A 24538-nucleotide genomic window follows, 5' to 3' on the forward strand; every position below is an offset into this window, starting at 1 on the left:
CTTAAAAAATAAGACATGAATACATGCGCGCGCGTGCGCACACACACAGGCACGCACACACACACACACAGGCACGCGCACACACACACACACACAGGCACGCACACACGCACACAGGCATGCACACACACACACAGGCACGCACGCATGCGCACAAACACACACACACACACACACACACACACACACACACACACACACACACACACACACACACAGGTAGTTCTTGACTTTATGAATTAATTCGTTTCTAGTACGTGCTTGTAAAGCGAAAACTCGTAAAGCAGCAGGAATTTATTTCCCATAGACATAATGTTAAAAATAGGAGTTATGTTATCAACAATGAAATTAGTTAACTAATTAGTTTATGTTTAAACAATGATTGATTTATCCGAATAAATGAAAATATAGCCTGTAAAATCAAGCAAATTATAATAATAGAGAAATTATTTATGACTTACAAATGTTAAAGAATGATAATGATGATGAAAAACAAATGTTCTTCATCATCATCATCATTGACTAAATGCACACTCGTTGATCACTCATTATTGGTTCGGCACTTGTTGGTTTGTTGCACAAGGAGTCATCTTCTTCAGAAATGCTTCAAGAGGCATTTATTTCCAAGATAATCTTCTCTTTTCTTTATAAATTTCAAGAGCATGCATAAACATTTTTTAATAGAATGCACAAATTGCAACTAACACGATTTGCACGGAGTAACAAGTTTATGAAGCTTAAAAAAAAAGGAATGAAGAGAAGATTCTGAAAATTTATTTATGTTTTTTATACGATTGAAGATTTCAGTAAAGGGCAAACACGTTTCACCATAACTTAAAAACCCACACAATTCCAGCTATCAGTATTTTTAAAAATGCAATAACATCAAGTTTACTACTCCTTTATAATTACTTGCAGTAACAGAAAAGCCCAATAAAACGGAAAGTGCAAATTGTTTTACTGTTTTGTGGTCATGACTTCCAGAAATGTGCTTTAGAAAAATATCACAAAGCCATTCAAAATTATTCTTATAACATATGATAACAATGAAAGTATAGCATATTTAATGATTTGAATGGTAACTAATACAATTTACACTATAAAAACGACCTTTTAGGGAGTTATATAGTAAAAGTTTGAACTTCCGAGGTCGTGGAATGAATTACCGAAAAATAATGTATTATTGGGTTCACATTACGATATTTTCACAATACCATGGTAATGGATTAATATCGTAAAGCGGGTACACTGTATTATATAGCTGCATGCGTGGTTTGAAATGTGGTATTTACGAATGTTTAACATTCATTTTTTGAAATTAATATTCATATTTTTGATTTTGTTGATACTTGATACTTGAAAAAAAAAAACTTGTACACCAGGGAACTTGTAAAGCGAGAACTACCTGTATATATATATGTGCACTAAACAGTTTACCGCCTAAATCTTTGCAATTTCAATTGAAACCAATCACTATTGCATTATTTAATAATTGCTTAGTTTAATTATAAATTTAGTAATATATATTTTCACTTCTGGATGCAAATATGTATTATTAATATTAATAATATATTGCTATATTATTAATATATATAAATGAATAATGTTTCTTATACAATACCAAATGTAAACAAAACATGCTACATATTCTAATTGCTTACAACATAACTCTCCTATTAGTAGTAGTAGTAGTAATGGAGGCATGTGATGCAGAAAAGCAAGTGTATGAGTTTATGTAGCATCAACCAAAAAAAAAAAACAATTTCACATATCCATTCCCTCTAACAGTTTGTCCACTTCCTCCTTGAATTTATTTAAGCTATCAAATTCCACAACAACAGAAGTTTGTTCCAGCAATTAACTACCCAATGGCTAAAGGCAAATTTCCGCACATCTATTCTACAACTGTCTTTCTGCAATTTGAATTTATGCCCCTTCAGGTTCGTAAACTGAGCATGCAGAAAAGTCCCATCAAAATTCAGCTTGCTCAACCTATTCAAGGCCTTATACACCTCAATCAGATCATCTCACAGATGTCTGGTCTCCAGCTGCTAAAATTTGCAAAATTTAAGTCTTTTTTGGTAAGAGGACCCCTTCGTTCCCCTCGCCAATCTTGTTGCCCTTCTCTGTACATGCTCAGGCAACTCCACATCCTTCCTAAAATGAAGGCTCCAGACCTGTACGCAGTACTCAAGGCATGGCCTGACCATTGCCTTATACAGAGAGACAATCACCTCCTTTTCCCTAGCAAAATTCCTGTATATCATTGACAATACCCTATGACCTGCTCTGGCAGCCTGTCTAAATTGCTCAGAAAACTTCATATCTGACTGCACAATTACTCCCAGATCTTTTTCGTTTTCTACAACCTTAATCATAGTACCACACAGTTGGTACGTTTCTCTGGGGTTACTTCTAACCATATGCAGTACTTTGCATTTGTCAATGTTAAACTTCAGTTGCCACTTCTCAGCCCATCTGCCCAAATTTTCTAGATCCTGCAGCAGTAGCACACTGCCATTACTGTCATTAACAACCCTGCCAATCTTTCTATCATCTGAAAACTTTGACATTAAGCCTGATATAACTTAATCAATATATAAAACAACATTGGGCCCCTGGGGTACTCACTAATAACATTAGTCCAAAAGAACAGTGTCCATTGATATTATCATCATTCTTCTCTTTCTTTGTTATTCCCTTCTACTTTTGAATATCTTTCTCTCTCTCAGGGTAACTCGGAAATTTTTTTTTTGGCTCATGCAGCATAAGCCTCAAGCTTCCTCGCACAATATAGCTAATACTACTAATAATTATAATTACCACTTGCTATCTTCTCCCACTTAACCACCCTTTTATCCATTGTAGCAACTTACACTTAATACCATACTGCTCCAATTTGTACAGTGGTCTTCCAAGTGCAACAGCGTTAAAAGCTTTCCTGAAATCCAATATATGATATCAAACTTTTTTTCCATCCAGTTCCTTTGTAACCACATCATTGTATCCAATCAAATTTGTCAGACAAGACTTTCCCTTAACAAATCCATGCTGTGCATCAATTATTTCTGCAGTCTTGTCTAGATGATCCTGCAATGCTTCTTTAACCAATAACTCCATTATTTTCCCCAGAACAGAAGTTAAACTAACTGGTTTGTAATTACTCATGTCACCCTTAGGGAGATCTAATTTCCCTTTGTGAACTGGGGATACATTTGCAGATCTCCAGTCCATGAGGACTTCCCCTGAGTGATCATTATGGCTAAGGGTTTACTTACTTTCCTTTGCTGCCTCCTTTAAAATAACTGGATAGATCCCATCCACCCCAGGTGCCTTTCTTATATTTAACTTCAACAATTTCTCCTCCACTTTGCTTTCAGTTATTATAAAATTATTAAGCTCCCTGTAACAGTTACGAGATAAACTTCTGGCATTTTCCTCCCTTAATAACTCATGTGTGAATGTAGATGCAAAATACTCATTCAGATTATCAGCTATCTGAGCAGGATCATTCAGTCGAACCATCGATATCAAATGGACCAATCTGATTCATCCTCTTTCTTCTAGAGTTTATATAAGTAAAGATGTCATAGCTGTTTTTCTTAGCATTTTTTTCCAAATATTTCTCATAATCTACCTTCATTTGCCTAACCTCCTTTGTGACTTGAGTACAGACTAGCTTATATCTGCCATAGGCTTCTGTGTCATCTGATAATTTATATGCATCCCATGCATTTTTCTTCTCTGCCACGAGTTTGATTAGTTCCTCTGACATCTGTTTAGGCCTAAACCTTGAACAATATTTCTTAATCGGTATGAAAAGCCTAGTAGCTTCCACAATTAATTCTTTGAATGCTTCACATTTAGAATTTGCTATTGGTGACAACATCAATTGGTCCCACTGTATAGAATTTAAAAACTGTCTGAGACCACTGTAATCACCTTTATGCAAGCAAAAACCGTTCCTTTTACCCCTGATTGTAATTATATCTTTAAGTAAATCCCACATCAATACACTGTGATCACTGCCACTTAGTGATTCTTTTATCTGCAAATTCTTCATACACGAATAATCAATGCTGATAACCAGATCAAGAGTATTACCCTCTCTGTTTTCTTTTTGAACATGCTGCTGCAGAAAACGATCATCCAATAAATCCACAAATGTGTTGCTTGTGTGCGAGTGATGAATCCACAAGTTCCAGTCAATATCTGGGAAGTTAAAATCCCCCATTATAACACAAACTGATTTACTGGCCCATTCTAGTTCTCTGTACAATTGCTCATTGTACTCATTAGGCCTTAGCACGCTCCTACTCTCATTTTTTCTTTCCTAGTGCTTATGTCACACCAAACTGATTGAACCTTGCGCTGTCCATCTATGCTAATTGGATGCACTTCCTTACAATTTATGTTTTTCTTAATTAACAGCATAACCTCTCCCCATGCCTATCCTGTTTATCGTTTCTGTATATATTCTACTCCTCAAATTCAAATTCTGCCCTGCTTATATCTGTGTGACACCATGTCTCTGATATCCCAACAATATCTGGCTTTGATGTCTTGACCAACACTTCAGATCACTGAATTTATTTGCTATACTTTTAGCATTAGCATTAGCATTAGTAGAGGCATTTGATGCAAGAAAGCAAGCTTATGCAGCATCAGCCAAAAAAAAAAAAAAAAAAAAAACCACTTCCACTTCACCCCTCTGATCGTTCGAAATACCTGTCCAGCTGAGCCTTAAACTTATTTAGGCTATCAACTTCCACGACAAGAGATGGAAGTCTGTTCCACCAACCAACCACCCGCTGGCTAAAGGCAAATTTCCGCACGTCTATCCTACATCTGTCTTTCCTCAATTTGAATTTATGCCCTCTCAGGTGATTATTCTGAGCGAGAGGAAGAATCCCATCAGCATTGAGCATGCTCAAACCATTCAAGGCTTTATACACCTCTATCAGATCACCTCGCTGGTGCCTAGTCTCCAGACACTGTAATTTGCAAAACTTAAGCCTTTCTTCGTAAGAGCACCCCTTTGTTCCATTCACTAATCTTGTTGCCCTTCTCTGTACTCGTTCCAGTATCTCTACATCCTTCTTGAAATGAGGCCTCCAGACCTGTATACAGTACTCTAGGTGTGGCCTGACCATTGCCTTATACAAGTGAATAATCACCTCCTTATCCCTGCTAGAAAAATTCCTATATATCATTGACAATACACCATGAGCTACTCTTGCAGCCCGTCTGCACTGCTCAGAGAACTTCATATCTGCCTGAACAACCACCCCCAGGTCCCTTTCATTCTCTACCACTGTCAGTGTAGTACCACAGAGTTGATACATTGGTCTGGGGTTGCTGTTTCCCATGTGTAGTACTTTACATATGTCAATGTTAAACTTCATTTGCCACCTCTCAGCCCATCTGCTCAACCTTTCCAGATACTGTTGCAGCAGCATAGTGTCAGTAGTGTCCTTGACAACCCTGCCTACCTTTGTATCGTCTGCAAACTTCGACATTAAGCTTGATATACCATCATCAATATCATTTATAAATACAGAAAACAATAATGGACCCAACACTGAGCCCTGAGGGACTCCACTAATAAAATTCATCCATGATGAGCAGTGTCCATTGATTACCACTCTCTGTCTTCTCCCCCTCAGCCACCCCTTTATCCACAGCAGCAATTTGCCTCCAATGTCACACTGCTCCAATTTGTGCAGCAGTCTTTCATGTGCAACAGTATCAAAAGCCTTTCTAGGATCCAAGTATATAATATCAAAGTTATTCCCTGCATCCAGTTCCTTTGTGACTGCATCATAGTATCCAAACAAATTGGTCAGGCAAGACTTCCCCTTAACAAAACCATGCTATGTCCGAGCTATAACTGAAGTCTTGTCTAAATGATCCTGCAGTGCTTCTTTAACTAGTGCCTCCATTAATTTTCCTGGAACAGAAGTTAAACTCACAGGTCTATAATTACTTGTGTCAGCCTTTGATCCTCCTTTGTGAATTGGGGTCACATTTGCACATCTCCAGTCTGTGGGTACCTCCCCTGAGTCCAAGGAAGCTCTCATAATTATGGCTAAGGGTTTGCTTACTTCCTCTGCTGCCTCCTTTAATATAACTGAATAGATCCCATCCATCCCTTCCTTAATCCCCTGATTCATCCCCTTCCTTCTAGAGTTTACATAAGTAAAGAACTCTTTGCTGTTTTTCTTTGCATCCCTTGCCAGAGATTTCTCGTAATCTGCCTTTGCCTGCCTAACCTCCTTTTGTAACTTGGTTACAGATCAACTTGTATCTATCATAGGCTTCTGTGTCATGTGTTAATTTGTATGTATCCCATGCATGTTTCTTCTCTGCCATATGCCTCATTAGTTCATCTGACATCCATTTAGGCCTAAACCTTGAACAATATTTCTTAGTTGGTATGTAAAGCCTAGTAGCTTCCAAGATAAGTTGTGTGAATGCTTCCCATTTTGCATTTGCTATTGGTAACATCATCAGTTGGTCCCACTGTATAGAATTTAAATACTGTCTCAGTCCATCGTAGTTGCCTTTACAAAAGCAATAACCCTTCCCTTTACCCGTAATGGTAGTTACCTCTTTGAGTAAATCCCACTTCAGCACACTGTGATCACTACCACCTAGTGGTTCATTTATCTTCAGATTCTTAATGCATGAAGAATCACTGCTGATAATCAAATCAAGAGTATTCCTCCCTCTAGTTGCCTCCCGAACATGCTGATGTAGAAAACAATCATCCGATAAATCCACAAAAGCCTTGCTAGTGTGTGAGTGACCAGCTCCCAAATTCCAGTCAATATCTGGGAAATTAAAATCTCCCATTATAAGACCCTCTGATTTACTGGCCCACTCTATTTCCCTGTACAGTTTCTTATTATACTCATCAGAGTCATTAGGCCTATAGCACACTCCTACTCTCAATTTTGATCTCCCAATGCTTATGTCACACCAAACTGACTCGACACTGCACTGTCCAGCAATGTCCGCTGGCTTCACTTCCTTGGATTTTATGTATTTCTTAGCTAGCATAACCCCTCCTCCCTTCCTATCCAGTCTATCCTTTCTGTAGACGTTGTACTCCCCAAATTCCAGTTCTGCATTCCTTATATCTGTGTGACACCACGTCTCTGATATCCCAACAATATCTGCCTTTGATGTTTTGAGCAATACCTCAAATTCATCAAATTTATTTACTAAACTCCTAGCATTAGTGTACACGCAAGTATACGTGCACCTATTTCTATTCTTAGCTACCCTAACAGAACCCGTGTGTTTACTTGTACCGCAATGACTCACTCCCAGCAATCTCTGAAATATCCTGCATCTTGTTTTTCAGGCTTCTGCTCATTTCAATAGAAGCAGTGCAAGAATCACTTCCACCTCTGCCAGTGGCTACTGTTAATCTATTAGTCCTTGTATCCCCCCCAACTAGCAGTTTTCCGACCCACCTAACTCTGCCTCGAGAGCATCAGCAAAAATTCTTGCACCCTTTCTATTTAAGTGTATCCCATCCCTGTAGAAGCAATCTCTCCTGTTAACAAGTACAGTCCAGGCTGAAAAAAATTCTACCCCTTGAGCCTTTCACAGTCTTTCCAGGGCCGAATTGATCGACAAGGCTCTCATCCTACACTCCCTCTTATCGTGTCTGGGCAGAATTGCAGACACTTTCAAATTCAACCCTATTTCACGGCTTTTTTTCAACAGTGACCTGTACTTGTTAAGCAATTCTGCTGGTCTCCTACTCTTGATATCATTAGTGCCAATGTGTACAACTATATCACCTTTTGTGCCCTTAAGAGATGATATCTGCTCTACAACGTCATCAACCTTTGCCCCTGGCAGACATACCCTGGTCCTGTTCCACCTATCCTTTTTACAAAGGATGTTCCCCGTTTCCCTGACAGTAGAGTCACCAACAACTACTAGTTCCTTTGGGACCAGCGCATTCTGCCTTTGGGGTTGCCGCTGTGTTGCGCGATGACCAAGTGCATGCTCTGGCGTTGATGTGGGCAGCTGAGAGCTTGATGGGCCCCTCAATTTAGTTTCTTCGAGGGCATCCACCCTGTCCTTCAAGCTCTCATATAGGCCCATAAGAACGCTGAGTTGTTGCCTGATTTCGATACACTCCTTTCATTGCGCACACACAAAGACATCCCCCATGGCAATATCATGTTCCGTACTTGAATGCTCCACAAACATCATGCAAGCTGTGCATTTTAAAAGGCTGTGATTCAGAAGGCAACTGCCCCCCTCAGTTCTCCTCTGAGCCACAGCACTTCCATTAGCTTGAGCCTTTTGTTTTGCTGCTCTGGTCTGAGTCATGATTTCTTTTAATTTAAATAAAATTTCAATTTCAGTTTATAACCCTAACTTATCTCCCAACACAGTTATAACAGGATATATATTTTTTAGTGTCAAGTATTAATTATCTTTATATAACTTCCGTATCAGTTATGTATTAATTAATTATATTACATTTGTAATCTAAGTCGGTATATGTATTTAGTTAAAAGTACAATTTAAATGCCAACGAAGTTCAACAAGTTTAATAGATTTTAGCGATCACTGAAAATATTATAACCTATACTATACTAACGCTATCTAGGTTCGGTATATAACGATCGTATGACAAAGACAAAGGCGGGAAGTTACAAATGGTAAATCTATGGACACTTAAGTAGTAATTAACTTTCAAATCTCGCTGTCTCAATTCAGAATAAACTAACGATCCTTACTAGGTCTATAAGCTACTTACAAAAAATAATTTGATGTAAAAAATATTCAATAAGCAGCTAAATATGGCTAAAAAACTTCTCGTTCAGCGGAGTTGCGACTTGTAACATGTGGATACCCTTACCGATACTTTTATGCAATTGCAAGGCCGAGTAAAGAATAAGTACACCAAATTAATCAGAAAATCACAAAATAATGCTATAGTACTAAATTTAAATCAAAAGTTTTAGAAAAACAATAATTTCAAATCAATAAATAAGAAAAATCCACTTAGTGGCTTTGAACACATCTGGCCCCTACTATCCTCGTCAGCAGATCAACCTCGTCAGCTCGTCAGCAGTGTTCATGCAAGTATCCATGCACCTATTCTTATTGTTATAATTAGTTACCCTAACACAGCCGATATATTTATTGGCTTCATGATGACTCTCACCAATCCCTGAAAACCCAAGCACCCCCCACCCAGGCTGCTGCTCATTCTAACAGAAGCAGTGCAAGAATCACTTTTACCTCTGCCTGCAGTTACTATTAACCTTTTAGTCTGTGAATCCCCCCCCAAGCTAGCAGTTTTCTGACCGACCTAATGCTGCCTCGATAGCATCAGCAAACATTCTTGCAGCCCTTTCTAAGTGTATCCCGTCCCTGCAAAAGCAGTCTCCTGTTAGCAAGCACAGACCACGCTGAGAAAAATTGTACCCCATAAGTCTTGCACAATCTCTCCAGGGCCAAATTCATTGACAAAGCTCTCATCATATACTCTCTCCTATCGTATCTGGGCAGAATTGCAGACACTTTCAAATTTAACCCGAACTCGTGACTTTTTCTCAGCATTGACCTGTACTTTTTAAGTAAATCTGCAAATCTCCTTCTCTTACTGTCATTAGTGCCAACTTGTACAACAGTATCACCCTTTGTGCCCTTAACAGATATGTGTTCCCACAACATCATGAAATTTTGTCCCAGGCAGACATACCCTGGTCCTATTCCTCCTATCCTTTTTATACAATATATATTGCCCATTTCCCTGACAATAACTAACTCCTGTGGGACCAGCATATTCTGCCTTGGAGATTGCCACTGTGTTGCCTGATGCACAAGAGTGAGAGCACTGGTGGCATTGAGTTGGGCAGCTGAGAGCTTGATGGGTCCCCAATTTTAATACTTCCCAGGGCATCTACCCAACTCTTCCAACTCTCATAAGTGCCCATCAGAACGTTGAGTTGGCACCTAATTTCGTGACTCTCTGTACCTAGCAATACAGTCGTCCTCTTTGGGTAGATCATGTCCAGTTCCAGAGATTTCTGCAAACATTTCACAAATTGCACATTTTTTGATGTGAAAAAAATCTATGGCGGTACTAGAGTAAAATTGATTGTTAACAAAATTTCTTGTAATGGAAATGATGTAATTGATCGTAACAAAATTTTCTTGTAACGGAAATGACACAGTTTATTGGTTACCAAGAAAGGTGACCGTTTAGATTTTAAATTATGCAAATTACGTCACTTCCTATTAGGTGGCTGTTAGATTTTAAATGACTCAAATAACTTCACTTCCTAAATGGCACTAACAGTGCTAACTCATTTACTGCTGTTGATTCAGTAAAGCAGCAAGTAATAATATTATGCAAGAATAAAATCTTCGAAGCCACCAAAGAAGCCTCTCGTGTCAAAAAGGTTGAGTTCAAACAAATGGAGAATGAAAAAATGCAGACTTTAATAAAATCTGCAGATTTTATTAAAGAATATTCTTTCACACAAGACCATTTCATTGCTTAAAACTTAAATGGCTTTGATTCAAGAATGCAACAATAAACCAATCACTTCAACAAACAACTTTTTGCAGTAGTTTTTGGTTATAACATCATACTAGTCTATAAATGGATTTCACCATGTCAACAAAAGAACAAGTTCAAAAAACATAGAGAATGAAAAAAAAATGCAGAGTTTAATAAAATCTGCTTCTCAAGATTTTAATTAACATCAACTTTGTACATTGGCTTCTCATCAAGAAGCTGGACCGTTGACATCACAAAATTATATTCAAGAACTTCCTGAAGATTTCTATCCAGAAGGTTTGAGTTCAAATGAATTACCCGAGGATTTTCAATTGATTTCTGAGCCGGCTAGACAGAGTATATTGCAACAACCAGCTTCGACTTAGAAGGACCTGCTAGAACGAAGTCTCTTCTGTTTGCTATGGCTAGAGAAATCAATTTAGAAGCCATGCCAATCGCAAGACGTATGAGTGTTTCATTAAATAACAACAGAAAGAACTCGGCTAAATGAAATCGTTTTCCCCTAATACTGGCTTGTGCTATTACCATCCATAAATCTCAGGGAGATTCTTTCGATTCTGTGGTTTATGAATACGAGAAATGTCACGAACAACAACTAGTTTATGTTGTGTTATCTCGAGTTACCTATATCAGTGATCATTAAATTATTGCTGCAAATGGAGAAAAGAAATTTTATCATGGACTGAGAAACTCTACATCTACTTTAGCACTTCAAGCTGAAATTACTAGGTTGTCGAGTAACCCTCTATTTGTCATGCAAGATGCTTTATACGAGTTCATCAGTAAATGACAAGACCTTTCCATTCTAATGTTAAAATTGTCAAAGTTTGTGTGGTCACAGTGACGATCTGACTGATGCAGTCACACAACATTTCAATTTACTTCTACTTTCAGAAACGTGGCCAAATAACAAAGAAGCAAGCATACCTACCTTCGATTGTTTGTTCAATTCAAGCGAGAAGAACAACAAGCTGCAAAAAAAGAAATGCTTTAAAATGTTAAACATGTTTGGATTCTTTTCATATTAAACCCCTTTAACGTCGTCTAAGCCAAGGATGTTATCACATGAAGTTAAACATATTTCATGCATATAGGGTGCATGCAGCATTCTTTTTAGGCTAAGATACATTGGAGAATCCCCCCCCCCCGGATCTCCCCCAAACCACAGCACTCCTACTTTGTGTCCGTTTCTTTGCTGCTCTAGTCTGGGGCATGATATTGAAATTAACGATGAAAATTAATAAGATTAATAAATTTATTTTATTTATTATCAATGCTACACTATCTAATAGATTCCTAAATGCAGTGATACATATTACGCAATCTAGTTTTATGTTAGAACTAGCTATTTACCACAATTTAAATTTGAATTCCCTATCACTCACTCTATATGGAAATAGTGGCTGCAATATTTAAATGAAACAACAGTTTTACATATGTTAAGTAGTAACCTACAAAACTCTATCTTATCTTATCTTACTTCACGGATTAGACTATCTGCCTGTTCCGATTTCGAAGAGGTCTGCCCATCTTTTCTTGGGTCTTCCTCTGTCTCTTTTTCCTTTTGCTCTATATGTATTTAGGGAATCTATTATCTTCCATTCTTTCTACATGTTCTTTCCATCTTTGTCTATATTCTATAATTTTTTCATTAATTGAGTAAATCTTTAATTCCTTTCTAATATTTGTTTGGTATTTTATCTAATTCTTAGCCAGAGTTCTTTTTATTGTTCCACATATATTTTGAAATTTTGCCAATTTCTGGTTCATATCTTCTTTGATATCATATGTTATATCACATCCTAGATATTTAAAATGTTTTACTTGTTCTAATATTTTATTGTCTATAACTATTTTTGTTCTCACTGTATTTTTTCCCTTAAAAGCCATTGTTCTAGTTTTCATTGTTGATATTTTAACTTTATATTCTTCTGTTATTTGGTTTAATTTAAATACTGCTCTTTGTAAATTATCTTTACTATCTTGAATAATTACTTAATCATCTGCAAATAACAGTGTATTAATCCTATTCTTTGTATTTAAATATATCCCTGTATTAATTTCCTCTTTCCATTTACATATCATACCCTCGATATATATGTTAAACAACGTTGGTGACAAGCTACTCCCCCCCCCCAAAAAAAAAAATCAAACAAAAATAATATTGAAAAAATAAATAAAACAAAGAGGAGGACAGGAGAGTCATGGATCAATTGATGTTAATTGGTGCAGTCCAAGAATGGTTAAAATATCGCTAGCTGCAGATTTGAATTTGAGGGTTCTACATAGATTATTTGGCTTTATATATCACTAGAGAGATTCCAAAAGTGCAACTTTAGCTTATCATCATGATAAATTAAACCATTTGTGTTTGTCTAAGAAAAACACTCAAACAGTCATACAGAAAAGTAAGAAAATATCTGATTAGCAATCTATGCCAGTCTAAGTAATGGCTTAAGTAATAAGGTATGTTCGTGTCAGACGGCACCTGGGATTTCTCCCATCATGGCTTAAGTAATATTGTGACTGTAAGTAAAGAGGTTTAGGGAAGACAATCTGCTTGCTTTCGCTCTTGGTTACAGTACTTATAAATGAAATCTCCAGCTGATATATATAAATTTTGTTGTTATGCTATTAACTCATCTCCATGGAAGTCACTCATATCGTTTACTTTGATAGTTACTTTTTATTCATTTGTTTTTCCTTGGGACTTTTTTGCCTGTCTTGTCAATGATATACAGGAATTTTGCTAGCAGGGAAAAGGAGGTGGTTATCCCTTTGTATAAGGCAATGGTCAGGCCACGCCTTGAGTACTGCGTACAGGTCTAAAGGCCTCATTTTAGGAAGGATGTAGATTTGCTTGAGCATGTACAGAAAATGGCAACAAGATTGGTGAGGGGAATAAAGGGATCCTCTTACCAAGAGAGGCTTAAGTTCTGCAAATTGCAGCGGCTGGAGACTAGGCACCTGCCTAGTCTCCAGCCGTGCATGGTGATCTGATTGAGGTGTATCGGGCCTTGAATGGGTTGAGCATGCTGAATTCTGATGGGATTCTTCCACTTGCTCAGATTACAAACCTAAGGGGGCATAAATCCAAATTGAGGAAAGAGTTGTAGAATAGATGTGCAGAAATTTGCCTTTAGCCAGCAGACGGTTAATTGCTGGAACAAACTTCCATCTGTCATTGATAGCTTAAATAAATTCAAGTAGGAACTGGACAAACATTTAGAGGTAATGGTTTTGTGAATTTTTTTTTTTTTTTTTTTTTTTGGCTGATGCTACCTAAGCTCATATGCTTGCTTTCTTGCATCACATGCCTCTATTACTATTATTACCTTTGGGCATCAGTTTGGCTCTACACATAACTGTTTAATGACATCAACAGCATTTATAATTAGTACAATTTATTATTAACAATAACAATGACACCAAAGTAGCAGTCATGTTATAATTATTTCAATGTCTTTGATATTGATTTTTCATCAATAAAATAGCAGATATTAAAGAAAATAATGATTTTCTTTAATATCTGCTATTTTATTGATGAAATAATAGCAGTTTTAGATTTATTGATCAATTTTTATAACCTGTTGATTGCTGTGCACACAAGGCAACTTTTAATTATAAGTTTAGCTTTTCTTACTGTTTTTAAAAGAAAATTCACTGGTGTAAACTACACTAAAATATCATTCTGTTGTATTTTTATTCTTCATGGCAAATTATGGAAGTTTTTATAAACCTTATTATCATTAAATTCAGTCCATACAAATGTTAAGCCATAGTTTGTTTTCAGCATCTTTTACCTACTGCTGAGTTAAAGATGATTTCAGTGTGATTTTATGTGTGCTTAATATCAAATTAAAATATTTTTACACTCATATTTAAATTCAATCAATTTGAATCATACTATTTTTCAGGTTGTAATTCGAGTCATAATGAAGAAAAGTTGAATATGTGTATGGAAACATTAATGGATAAAAACCTGATCAGTGATGGTACCCTCTCATCAAAGCCCAGTCATATTAAGGTTCATTCATTTCTTTTGTTTTTCCTCTGGATTATTTAACGTGTTTTTAAAATGTGTCTTAACCATGTGTGATAAAATTTTTGTATTACAGATCTTCAACTGTTTTTACTCTGTTAGTAAACCTTAACACAGCACATATATTAAAAGCACATCCTTGCTTTTCAGACTGTTGCATGTTCTAATAGAAGAGTGCAAGAACCACTTTCGCCCTCTTCCTCTTGCTATTGTTCTTCTGTTAGTTGGTGTTCCCTTCTCCCAGTCCAGCCGTGTTCTGACCCACCTAACATTGCCTCGATAGCATTTGCAAAAATTCTTGAACCCCTTCTACCGAATTGTATCCCATCCCTGTAGAAACACTCTCCTGTTAACAAGAGATCACTCTCAGAAAAATTATTCTACTGCACAAGCCTTGCAGTCTTTCCAGGTCCAAATTGATTGACAAGGCCCTCATTATATACTCCTTGTCATATCTAGGCATGATTGAAGACACTTTCAATTTCAGTCCTAACTCGGGACTTTTCTCAACATTGATCTCCTTGTGTATCAAATCCTCAAATCTATTCTTAATATCATAAGTGCCAACGTGTACAACAATATCACCTTTAGTATACTTAAAAAATGATAGCTACTCTACATTATCTATTTTAGCACACATATCCTGGTCCTGTTACACCTGTGCTTTTTGCACAATGTATTTCCCGCTTCTATTACAATTGAGTCACTAACTATAGCTACTTCTTGTGGAACCAACAATATCTGCTACAAACGATGTCTTTGTGTTGTCTAATAATGGCACATGGGCTCAAGCATTAGGCTGAGTGCTTAATGGAAACCTCTCTTAATCCTTTGAGGTCATTAATGCTATACTTCATATTTGTATAATCCCATTAGAATGCAGAGTTTGTGCTCAACCTTTTCCATGCTCTTTGTAATGAGGAAGTTAAGTGTGTGCGCGCGCGCGCACACACACACACACACACACAAAAATGCATCCCCCATGGCCGTCGTACCATATCCTGTTAGAGGTAGCTTCGCAAAGAGAGCAAAAGTAACACACATAATATAATCCTGATTTATAGAACTGCCTTAGGAGATTCTCCCCCCCAAACCAAGGCATTCTCTGTACTTTGAGCCCTTTGCTTTGCTGCTCCAGTCTGAGGCATGATTTTAATGAAATTAGTCTAAATGTAATTTAAAAACGACACACGAAGCTAAGACATCAAAAAAATCTTTATAGTTACATTATTAAAACATATTTTTATTGCTGTAAATTATAGTTTATAGGCCTCTTCTGATACTGATTACACTGCTACAAAAATAGGTAGAAAATTTCCAAGTTCTGCCTGTATAGCATCAGGGGAAACAAAAAACACACATTACCTAATAATTTGCCTAGTTTTTCTTTAAAATTATCAAGATCCCCACTTCTGCAACACCAAATAGAAGTTTGTTCCAAAAATCAACTAGCTGCTATTTGATTGCAAATTTCCATGTGCATCTATCCTGCACCCATACTTCCTAATTAAATTTATGCTCTCTCACACATCTGAGCAAGAGATGCCATCAATGTTTAGCTTGTTCAATCCATTCAAAGCCCTTAAACATCTCATTGAGATCACATTGAAGGTGCCTAGTTTCCAGACACTGCAATCTGTAGAACTGAATCCTTTCTTGATAAAGAGTACATTTTTATCCCCCATACTAATCTTGTTGGCTTTCCCTGCACCATTCCAAATTTTTCTTAAAATGAGGTTTAGACCTTGTATGCAGTTGTCAAGATTGGTCTAACCATTACCTTATACAATGGGATAATTGCCTCCTTATCCTGCTGGAAAAATTCCTGTATATCATTGACAAAACCCCATGAGCTGCCCTAGCTGCTGCACCATTCAGGGAACTTCCTGTTTAACTGCACAATTTTTGTCTTACCACACAGTTATTTTGGGATTACTTCTATTCATATGTAATACCTTGTGTTTGTCAGTTTAAACTTTATTTGCTACTTCTCAGCCCATCTGCTTAATTTTTATAAATATTGTTCCAGTAGCATACCTGGATTGTTGTTATTAACAATCCTTTCAACCTGTGTATTATCTTAGACAAGCCTGATATGCATCAATAAATAAATAAATAGTGAAGACAACAGAGCCTAGCACTGAATGGTGAAGTACACCCTAATAACAGTAATCCAAGAAGAGCACTGCCTATTGATAACCACTGTTTTCTCTCTCTCTCTCTTTCTCACTCCCTTTATGCATAGCACTAACTTGTCCCTAATGCCACTGCTCCAGTTTGTACAACAGTCTTTTATGTAGGACTATATCAAAATATTTTCTGGATCTAATTATATGATGTCAAAATTATTTTTTTTGCATCATAGCATTTAATCATATTGGTCATTCAAGAGCCCCCTTAACAAATCCATGCTGACTGCTGTACAACTGCATCCCTATCTAGATGGTCCATTACTCTTTTGACCAGTGACTACATTATTTTCCCATGAAATAGACGTCAAGCTTACAGGTCTGTAATTGCTCACTTCACCCTTTAACCCCACCCACCTGCCTTTGTGAATGGGGAGATACAGTCACACATTTCCAATTCATAGGGACCTCCCCTGAATCCAAGGATGCACTCATACTTATGGCTGAAGGCCTGCTTACCTCTTCTACTGACCCCTCCTTACTATAATTAAAAATAAACACATCTGCTCTGGTGTCTTATTCACTTTTAACTTTAATTTTAATTGCTCTTATTTATTCTTCCGCATTTCTCTTGGTTATCAAAAATCATTTAGCTCCCTGTAATAAGATATATTTTTGGAATTCCCATCCTAAAAATTCTTCATGTGTGAACATAGGTGCAAAATATCCATTCAGTTTTTCAGCAACCTGAGCAAGATCACTAGTTATACCATTCATATCTAGCAGACTAATGTGATTTAAACTTTCTGTAAAGAAGTTTTTGCAACTTTTTTTGTTTTGTTTTGTTTTGCCCGAGACGTTGCGTAATCTGCTTTAGCTTGCTTAACCCATTTTGTGACTTGACTGCAGATTAGCTTATACTTACTGTAGGTTATTATATCTCCTGATAATTAGACACATCCCATGCATTTTTTTTTTATCTCTGCCACTAGTCTTGTCAGTTCACCTGACATCCATTCCCAATTAAACCCTGAATCTCTTAGTTCAATTCCCAATATCTCTTAGTTGGTATGAAAAGTCTAGTAGCTACTATGATTGCTTTCCTGAATGCCATTTAGAATATGCTGTTGATAATGTTGGTCCCTAATAGATTTTAAAAACTATTTTATACCATTATAGTCATGTTTACAAAAAAATAACTTTCCCTTAGCAGTAGTTAGATTTTAAAATGAACCTCACATCAATATGCTGTGGTCACTGCCATTTAGTGTTTCCTTTATTTGCAGATTCTTAATGTATGAAGATTCACTGCTGATAATCATATCATGAGTATTGCTTTTTGTTGCTTCTATAGCATGCTGGTATGGAAGATTCATTCAGTAAAACCAGAAAATATTTAGACAGTTAAAATACCTTTTTATAAGATATTCTGATTTGTGACCCAATCTATTTGTCTGTATAGTTGTCTCACAGTTATTATTCACAAAAATGGGCATTGGACTATAACACATTCCTTCTCTTTTGATTTTCCAGTGATTTTGTAACCAAATTGATTAGCAATTCTGTGCTGCTTCACCACTTCCTTTCTGTATTCCCCATATTTAAATTTTGCATCCATTATGTCTCAGTGGCAACGTGTTCTTTAATATCCCTAATGCTCACTTTTCGTAACTTAACCAGTACTTTAATTCATCAGATGTGTTTGCTAAACTCCTAGTATTAGGGTACATGCAAATATACATGCACCTCTTTTTACTCTTAGGAACTGTAATTCAGCCTGCATATTTGTTTGTTTCATGAGGGATCCTCATGCTATCCCTTACATCTTGCTTTCCATGTAAGATATAAGGGATTGCATAGAAAGCAAGATGCAAACCATGCAATCCCTTACATCTTGCTTTCCAGGCTGTTGCATATCCCAATATCAGCAGTGCAAGAATTATTTACTGCTCTACCTATGGCTGCTATTAATCTATTAGTCCAACATTTCCCAAACTGGAGTTCACGGACCCCTGGGGGTTCATAGACCTGTTCCAGAGGTCCACAAAATGGACCCTCTGGAACTGGTCAAATTATTTGTTCTCTGTATAGCAAATTGATGATAAATAAAGTTATTATTATATATGTATGTAAAAATAAGAATAAAGTTTAGTTGTTTTAAGCATAAAACTTTGAATTTTCTTTTCAAAAACCCAATGTTTACACACACACACACACACACACACACATATGTGTGGGGTCCACAAACTTTTTTTGATTTTTGGTGGGTTCCGTATATCTCAGTAGTTTGGGTACCACTGTATTAGTCTATGTAACCAGCCAAACCCAGCAGTTCTGACCTGCCTAAGCCTTGATAGAATTGGCAAATATTCTTGCACCCCTTCTATTTATTCCACACCTGTATAAACAGTCTCTTGTTAACAAGCATTTGACTAATAAGTGTTGGTCTAACTTTCAAAATTTGCATATAAGTAAATTACTTCAAATTTCGAAATGTTATGATAAAATTTTATCCTTTTTGTTTCAGAAAATTTGTGCCGTTCGAGAAAGAATCACTGAAGCATTACTACATGAAGGCTATACCTACAAGTACGATATAACCCTTCCTTTGCCCTCGTACTATGAAATAGTAAATGTTATGAGAGAAAGGTTGGGAACCAAAGTGATACGTTGCTGTGGATATGGTCACCTGGGGGATGGTAATATACACCTGAATATTACTTCATCAGTATATGATCCATCAGTTCTTAAAGAAATAGAACCCTTTGTATATAAATGGACTGCAGCACAAAAAGGAAGTATTAGTGCTGAACATGGTTTGGGATTTAAAAAGCGTAATTTTATTCATTACAGCAAATCTTCTTCTGCTGTAGATTACATGAAAAAAATGAAGACTCTCTTTGATCCTCAAGGAATTCTTAATCCTTACAAAGTTCTTCCAGATGATAATGAATATTTCTGATTTGGTATAACTTGAAAAGACAAGTTTAAAACTAAGTGCTTTAGTAATGCTACATTAAGTTTTACTTATTTTATTTTTTGTAAATTAAATTCTCTTAGATTTTTGTCTGCATTTCATTTGTGAAAATCTATTTTGGATTATGCACAAATGAAATCCTCTCATGATAAGCCCTTATTTTATTTATTTAGTGGCATATATTAGAACATCTTTAATCTTCTTGGTCAGTACTGGTTGCCACTGTTCTGTTTTCCTCTTAGGTATGTAATCATTTGCACCGATATTCATGACTTCACTTGTTTACTAGACATTCTCACATTTATTCTATACAAAATAATATTTTGATAAGATGATAAATTTTGAAGTGAACGCATGAGCTGATTAAATTTTAAATAACTTTTTCAGTCTTTTTTTGGTGTGGGAGTGTTCTTATGGTCCATAAAGTATGATTTAAATACAAAAAACATGAAATATGAACAATAAGAACACTGCTTTAATGCAGGAATATAATTTTGAGTATTTTAATCTTTAACTACGTACATAATGTTACTCCAGACATATTGAAGCACTGTGGCTCCTTTTTCTATAAATTGGAAAAGAAGTTATTAAAACTTTATATGATGACAAACAGGCTACATCCTATCACTGCTAACCTACTGGAATACAAAGAAATCTTAAACCATGTAGAGAGTCCTGGCATCACTGGAGGAGACTTCAATCTGTTGGATAGAAGATGCTGCAGCACAAATGGGAGAAGTCTTCTCTTTGCAGCTAGTCATGCTAAGTGCCTGGTGTTGGGAAGGGGGGGGGATGAGGAGAACTTACTGCTACTCTGCCTGGAATGAAGGCTGCAGTTTGATATCTTCTGTTGCCCTTTTGGTCACTGGCACTCACCTGGTCTTGGAATAGTTATCTATGTTGTGTGGTAGTTAACCTACCAACATTCCTGTATACTGTATTTTATAGTTGATTCTACCCTCTCTCTGTCTTTTTGCAAAAAAACAGTTTTATATAATATATTTATATTTTAATATAATTACTGCTTAAATATAATTTATAAATATTATATATTGCAATATGCAGTTTCTGCATATTGAAAAATATAAACATGGAATAGAAGCTTTGTTTATTGTAATGTCTGAACATTTCATTGTACTGTGTGGGGAGAAGTTTAAGTCTTTCAGTAAAATTGCAAAAAAAAAAAAAAAAAAAACCCATAAAATTTTAGAATACATAATGTGCAATATTTTTCCTATATTATAAAATCTGAAAAAGGTAACACATTGGCCTTGTGTAGTGTACACCGTACAGACAGGAATGCATAAGTAGATGTAGCATTTCAGAGTGACAATGGGTTCATACATTCCAAATGTTTATTTGAATGTTTTGTCATAGAACGTAATCTTCCTCTTTGAGTTGTGCATTCATACTGAATGTTTAGAATTGTTTCCCAGTAGAAAAAAACAAACAAACAAATGGATAAAAACAATAGGCATTGTTTTAGGGAAAGAAGGGTTTAGCGATGGCTCTGGAAAAATTGGCCATTTTTGATTGCTACATTAGCATTAGTAAAGTCAGTAATTAAAGTGATTCAAGCTATATCCCCTTGTGGTGATTGACCTTTCATAATCAGAAAAACAATTGAAAACAGCTTCCTCTCAGTGCCATCATTGGAAGGTGATTCTACAGGATGTTACAGACAGCCACTGTCTGTCTTCTGAAAGCACATGAGATATTTTTAAAAAACTGTTAATAATATCTTACCATAATATGCCTATTATGGTATTAACTGGTTGGTTAGTTTAGTGGAAGTTTAATGTCTTATGGGCAACTAATGCCATTCTGTTTTGTCAAAAAAAAAAAAAAAACTGAGTAAAACTTTAAGAGCAAGTGTGTTTAAAGAAGAGATTGAGCATATTCATTTCACAAATATACATGGTCTCAATTCTAATCTCAACGATGTCCATTTCCACTTGCAGTCTGTCAAATCCCATGTACTTTTTCTGAAAGAATCTCAGTTATCGGTTGATTCAACTACTGCTCATCTCAGATGCCCAAATTATTCACTGTATGATTCCTTTCGCCTCAAAGGTGGTACTTGTGCATATGTCCGTTCTGATATTCCCTGTCAGAGACTTGGCAATTTGGAATCTCCTCTCTTTGATCTTCTCTGGCTTAAAATCTCTATACCTCATTGTGTCAAATTCATCTGTTGTCTCTACCATTCTCCCAACTCCACTAATCACTTGGAGCTCTTTGACTTCCTCTCTTTGCAACTTGACTTCCTCTCTTTGCAACTTGACTTTCTCCAGTCCAACTTTCCTAACAGTTAGGTAATTTTCCTTGGTGATTTTAATGTTCACAACTCCAGCTGGTTTCCGTTTTCTAGTCACACCGACCCAGCAGGTCGAGATGCTGAGGCTTTTGCAATTACTAATGACCTAGCACAGATTGTTCATCTGTGCAAGAATACCAGACAATCCTAATCATACAGCCAATACGCTTGATCTTTTTCTCACAAACAACCCTTCTAAGTACACGGTCGAAGTGAGAGGTCCTTTAGGCACTTCGGATCACAACTTAGTGATTGCCTCTTCTCCAATGGAACCTTTATCTCATGGCTATTCCCAACCTCGTGTTGTTTGGCATTACAAGAATGCAAAATGGGATGACCTGCAAGACTTCTTTTCCTTGGTCGGATTACTGTTTCAAAACTTCTGATGTCAACATTTGCTCAGATCGTGTTAGTGAAATTATTCTTGCAGGAATGGAATCCTTTATCCCACACTCCACTTTAAAATCTCGTCCTTCATCTAAACCGTGGTTTTCCAATAAATGTGCTAAGGCTGTTCAAGAGAAGAATGTTGCATATCGTAATTGGCTTGTTTCTAATTCTTCAGTTTCATTTTCTGCCTACACCAAGCTCGCAACAATTGTAAAGCAGTTATTAATCAGTCCAAACTAGAGTTTGAACAGGCTAAGAGTAGAAAACTTCCTTCTTGCCCTAATGGTAGCCGAGCATTCTGGTCTCTTGCCAAAGCTATTGGCCGTAACTTTTGCCCATCTCTGCTCCCACATCTGTCCAAACCAGATGGTTCTGTTGTCACTTTAGCCAAGGATAAAAATGGGATGCTGACCTGCTAGCATCCCATTTTTCTTCCAGCTCATGTATTAATGATCTTCGTAAAACACCTCCCACTATTCCCAACACGCTCCATTCAATGCCTCCTGTGGTCTTCCATCAAAAGGATATCAGAAGGATTTTGATGAATCTTGATGCTAAGAAAGCTGCAGGTCCTGATGGTATTTCTCCACTTGTTCTCAAAACCTGTGCTCCTGAACTTACTCCTATTTCTTTGCCACCTTTTTTCACTTTCTTATTCCAAAGATGTTTTTCCTTCTGCTTGGAAATTTGCTCATATCCAGCTAGTTCCTAAAAAGGGTGACAAATCCCTCCCATCCAATTATCGTTCCATTGCAATTCCTTCTACTCTTTCTAAAGTAATGGAGAAATCAATTAACCGCCAACTCTTAAACTACCTAGAAACCTTCCGTCTAATCAACAATCGCCAGTATGGATTCCGTCAGTGTCGATCCACTGGTGATATTCTGGCTTATGTTACCCATTTATGGACTAATTCAATGGAAAGGTTCAGTGAAACACAAGTAGTTGCTCTTGACATCTCAAAGGCTTTTGATCATATTTGCATAAAGGTCTTCTAAACAAACTTCCATCCTATGGTTTGCCAACTGTTTTTAGTAATTGGTTATCCAGTTTTCTCTCTGATCGCTCACTGAGGGTGATGGTAGATGGCTCTCTGTCTTCTAACTTCTCCACTAATGCCGGTGTCCCCCAAGGTTCAGTTCTTTCCCCCACTCTTTTCCTCTTGTATATTAATGACCTTCTTCCATTGACTGGAAATCCTATCCATAGTTTTGCCGATGATAGCACATTGCATTCCACTTTCCATTTTGAGAAAACTTGCCCTGCTCAATCAGCTTCAACTTCTCGAAAATATGCTACCAATTCCTTAAATGCTGATCTTCAGGTAATTCTCCAGTGGGACAAAGACAACTTAGTTGATTTCAACCCTTCTAAAACTCAGTCTTGTCTTATATTTCGCAAAAAGGATTCTTCTGCTCCTGTGCTTATCTTTAGTGACACTCCGATTTCTAGGCAAAATGATATATCTCTTTTGGGGATTACACTGACTTCTAATCTCTCTTGGCACAAGCAAATTACAAATATTGCTTCCTCTGCATCTAAAACACTTGGTTTTCTCTTTCGCTTTTGGCGTTACTTTTCTTCCAAACAGCTGCTCACTCTGTATAAATCGCAAATCCGTCCTGCCATGGAATATTGTTCCCACATCTGGGGTGGTGCCCCCAAAACCTCTCTCAGGCTTCTTGATTCCATTCAGAAGAGGGCAGTTAGGTTAATTAATGATTCATCTCTAACAGAGTCTCTCCACTCGCTTTCTCATAGATGTACTGTTTCTGCTGCATGCCTCTTGTACAGATACTTCCATATTCTTCTGAATTGACTTCTATAATTCCCGCTCTCTCTTTCCAAACAGTCCGAACATGTGCCGCCAACATCCATTTACTGTCCAACTTCAAACCCACAGAACCAACTTTTCATCTTCCTCATTTATTCATTCAACTGCCGTTTTCTGGAACAATTTCTTCATACGTATTTCCTGAAAATTACAATCTACAGAAGTTCAAGTCCAATGTCAACAAATATCTTCTTTCGTCTTCTCAACCTCCAACCCAAGCACGGTACTAAGTACTATAGGTTCTAATACCTCTCTTGTTTGGGGTTCACATAAAAAAAAAAAAAA

At 36.7% G+C, this 24538-nt stretch overlaps 1 protein-coding gene across 1 annotated transcript in view; it reads left to right on the top strand.

Annotated features, from left to right (window-relative positions):
- Window positions 1–19697, top strand: part of D2hgdh (D-2-hydroxyglutaric acid dehydrogenase) — a 141697-nt gene extending 122000 nt beyond the window's left edge. The window contains exons 7-8 of the mRNA XM_090382989.1: window positions 14482–14591; window positions 19263–19697. Coding sequence (XP_090239115.1) covers window positions 14482–14591; window positions 19263–19697 — 545 coding nt within the window. The remainder of the gene's footprint in view (window positions 1–14481; window positions 14592–19262) is intronic.
- The last annotated feature ends 4841 nt before the right edge of the window (window positions 19698–24538 follow it).

This window comes from Mastigoproctus giganteus, chromosome 10 (assembly GCF_048544385.1).
Source record: "Mastigoproctus giganteus isolate SK-2022 chromosome 10, ASM4854438v1, whole genome shotgun sequence".
In the NCBI taxonomy this organism is placed as follows: domain Eukaryota; kingdom Metazoa; phylum Arthropoda; class Arachnida; order Uropygi; family Thelyphonidae; genus Mastigoproctus; species Mastigoproctus giganteus.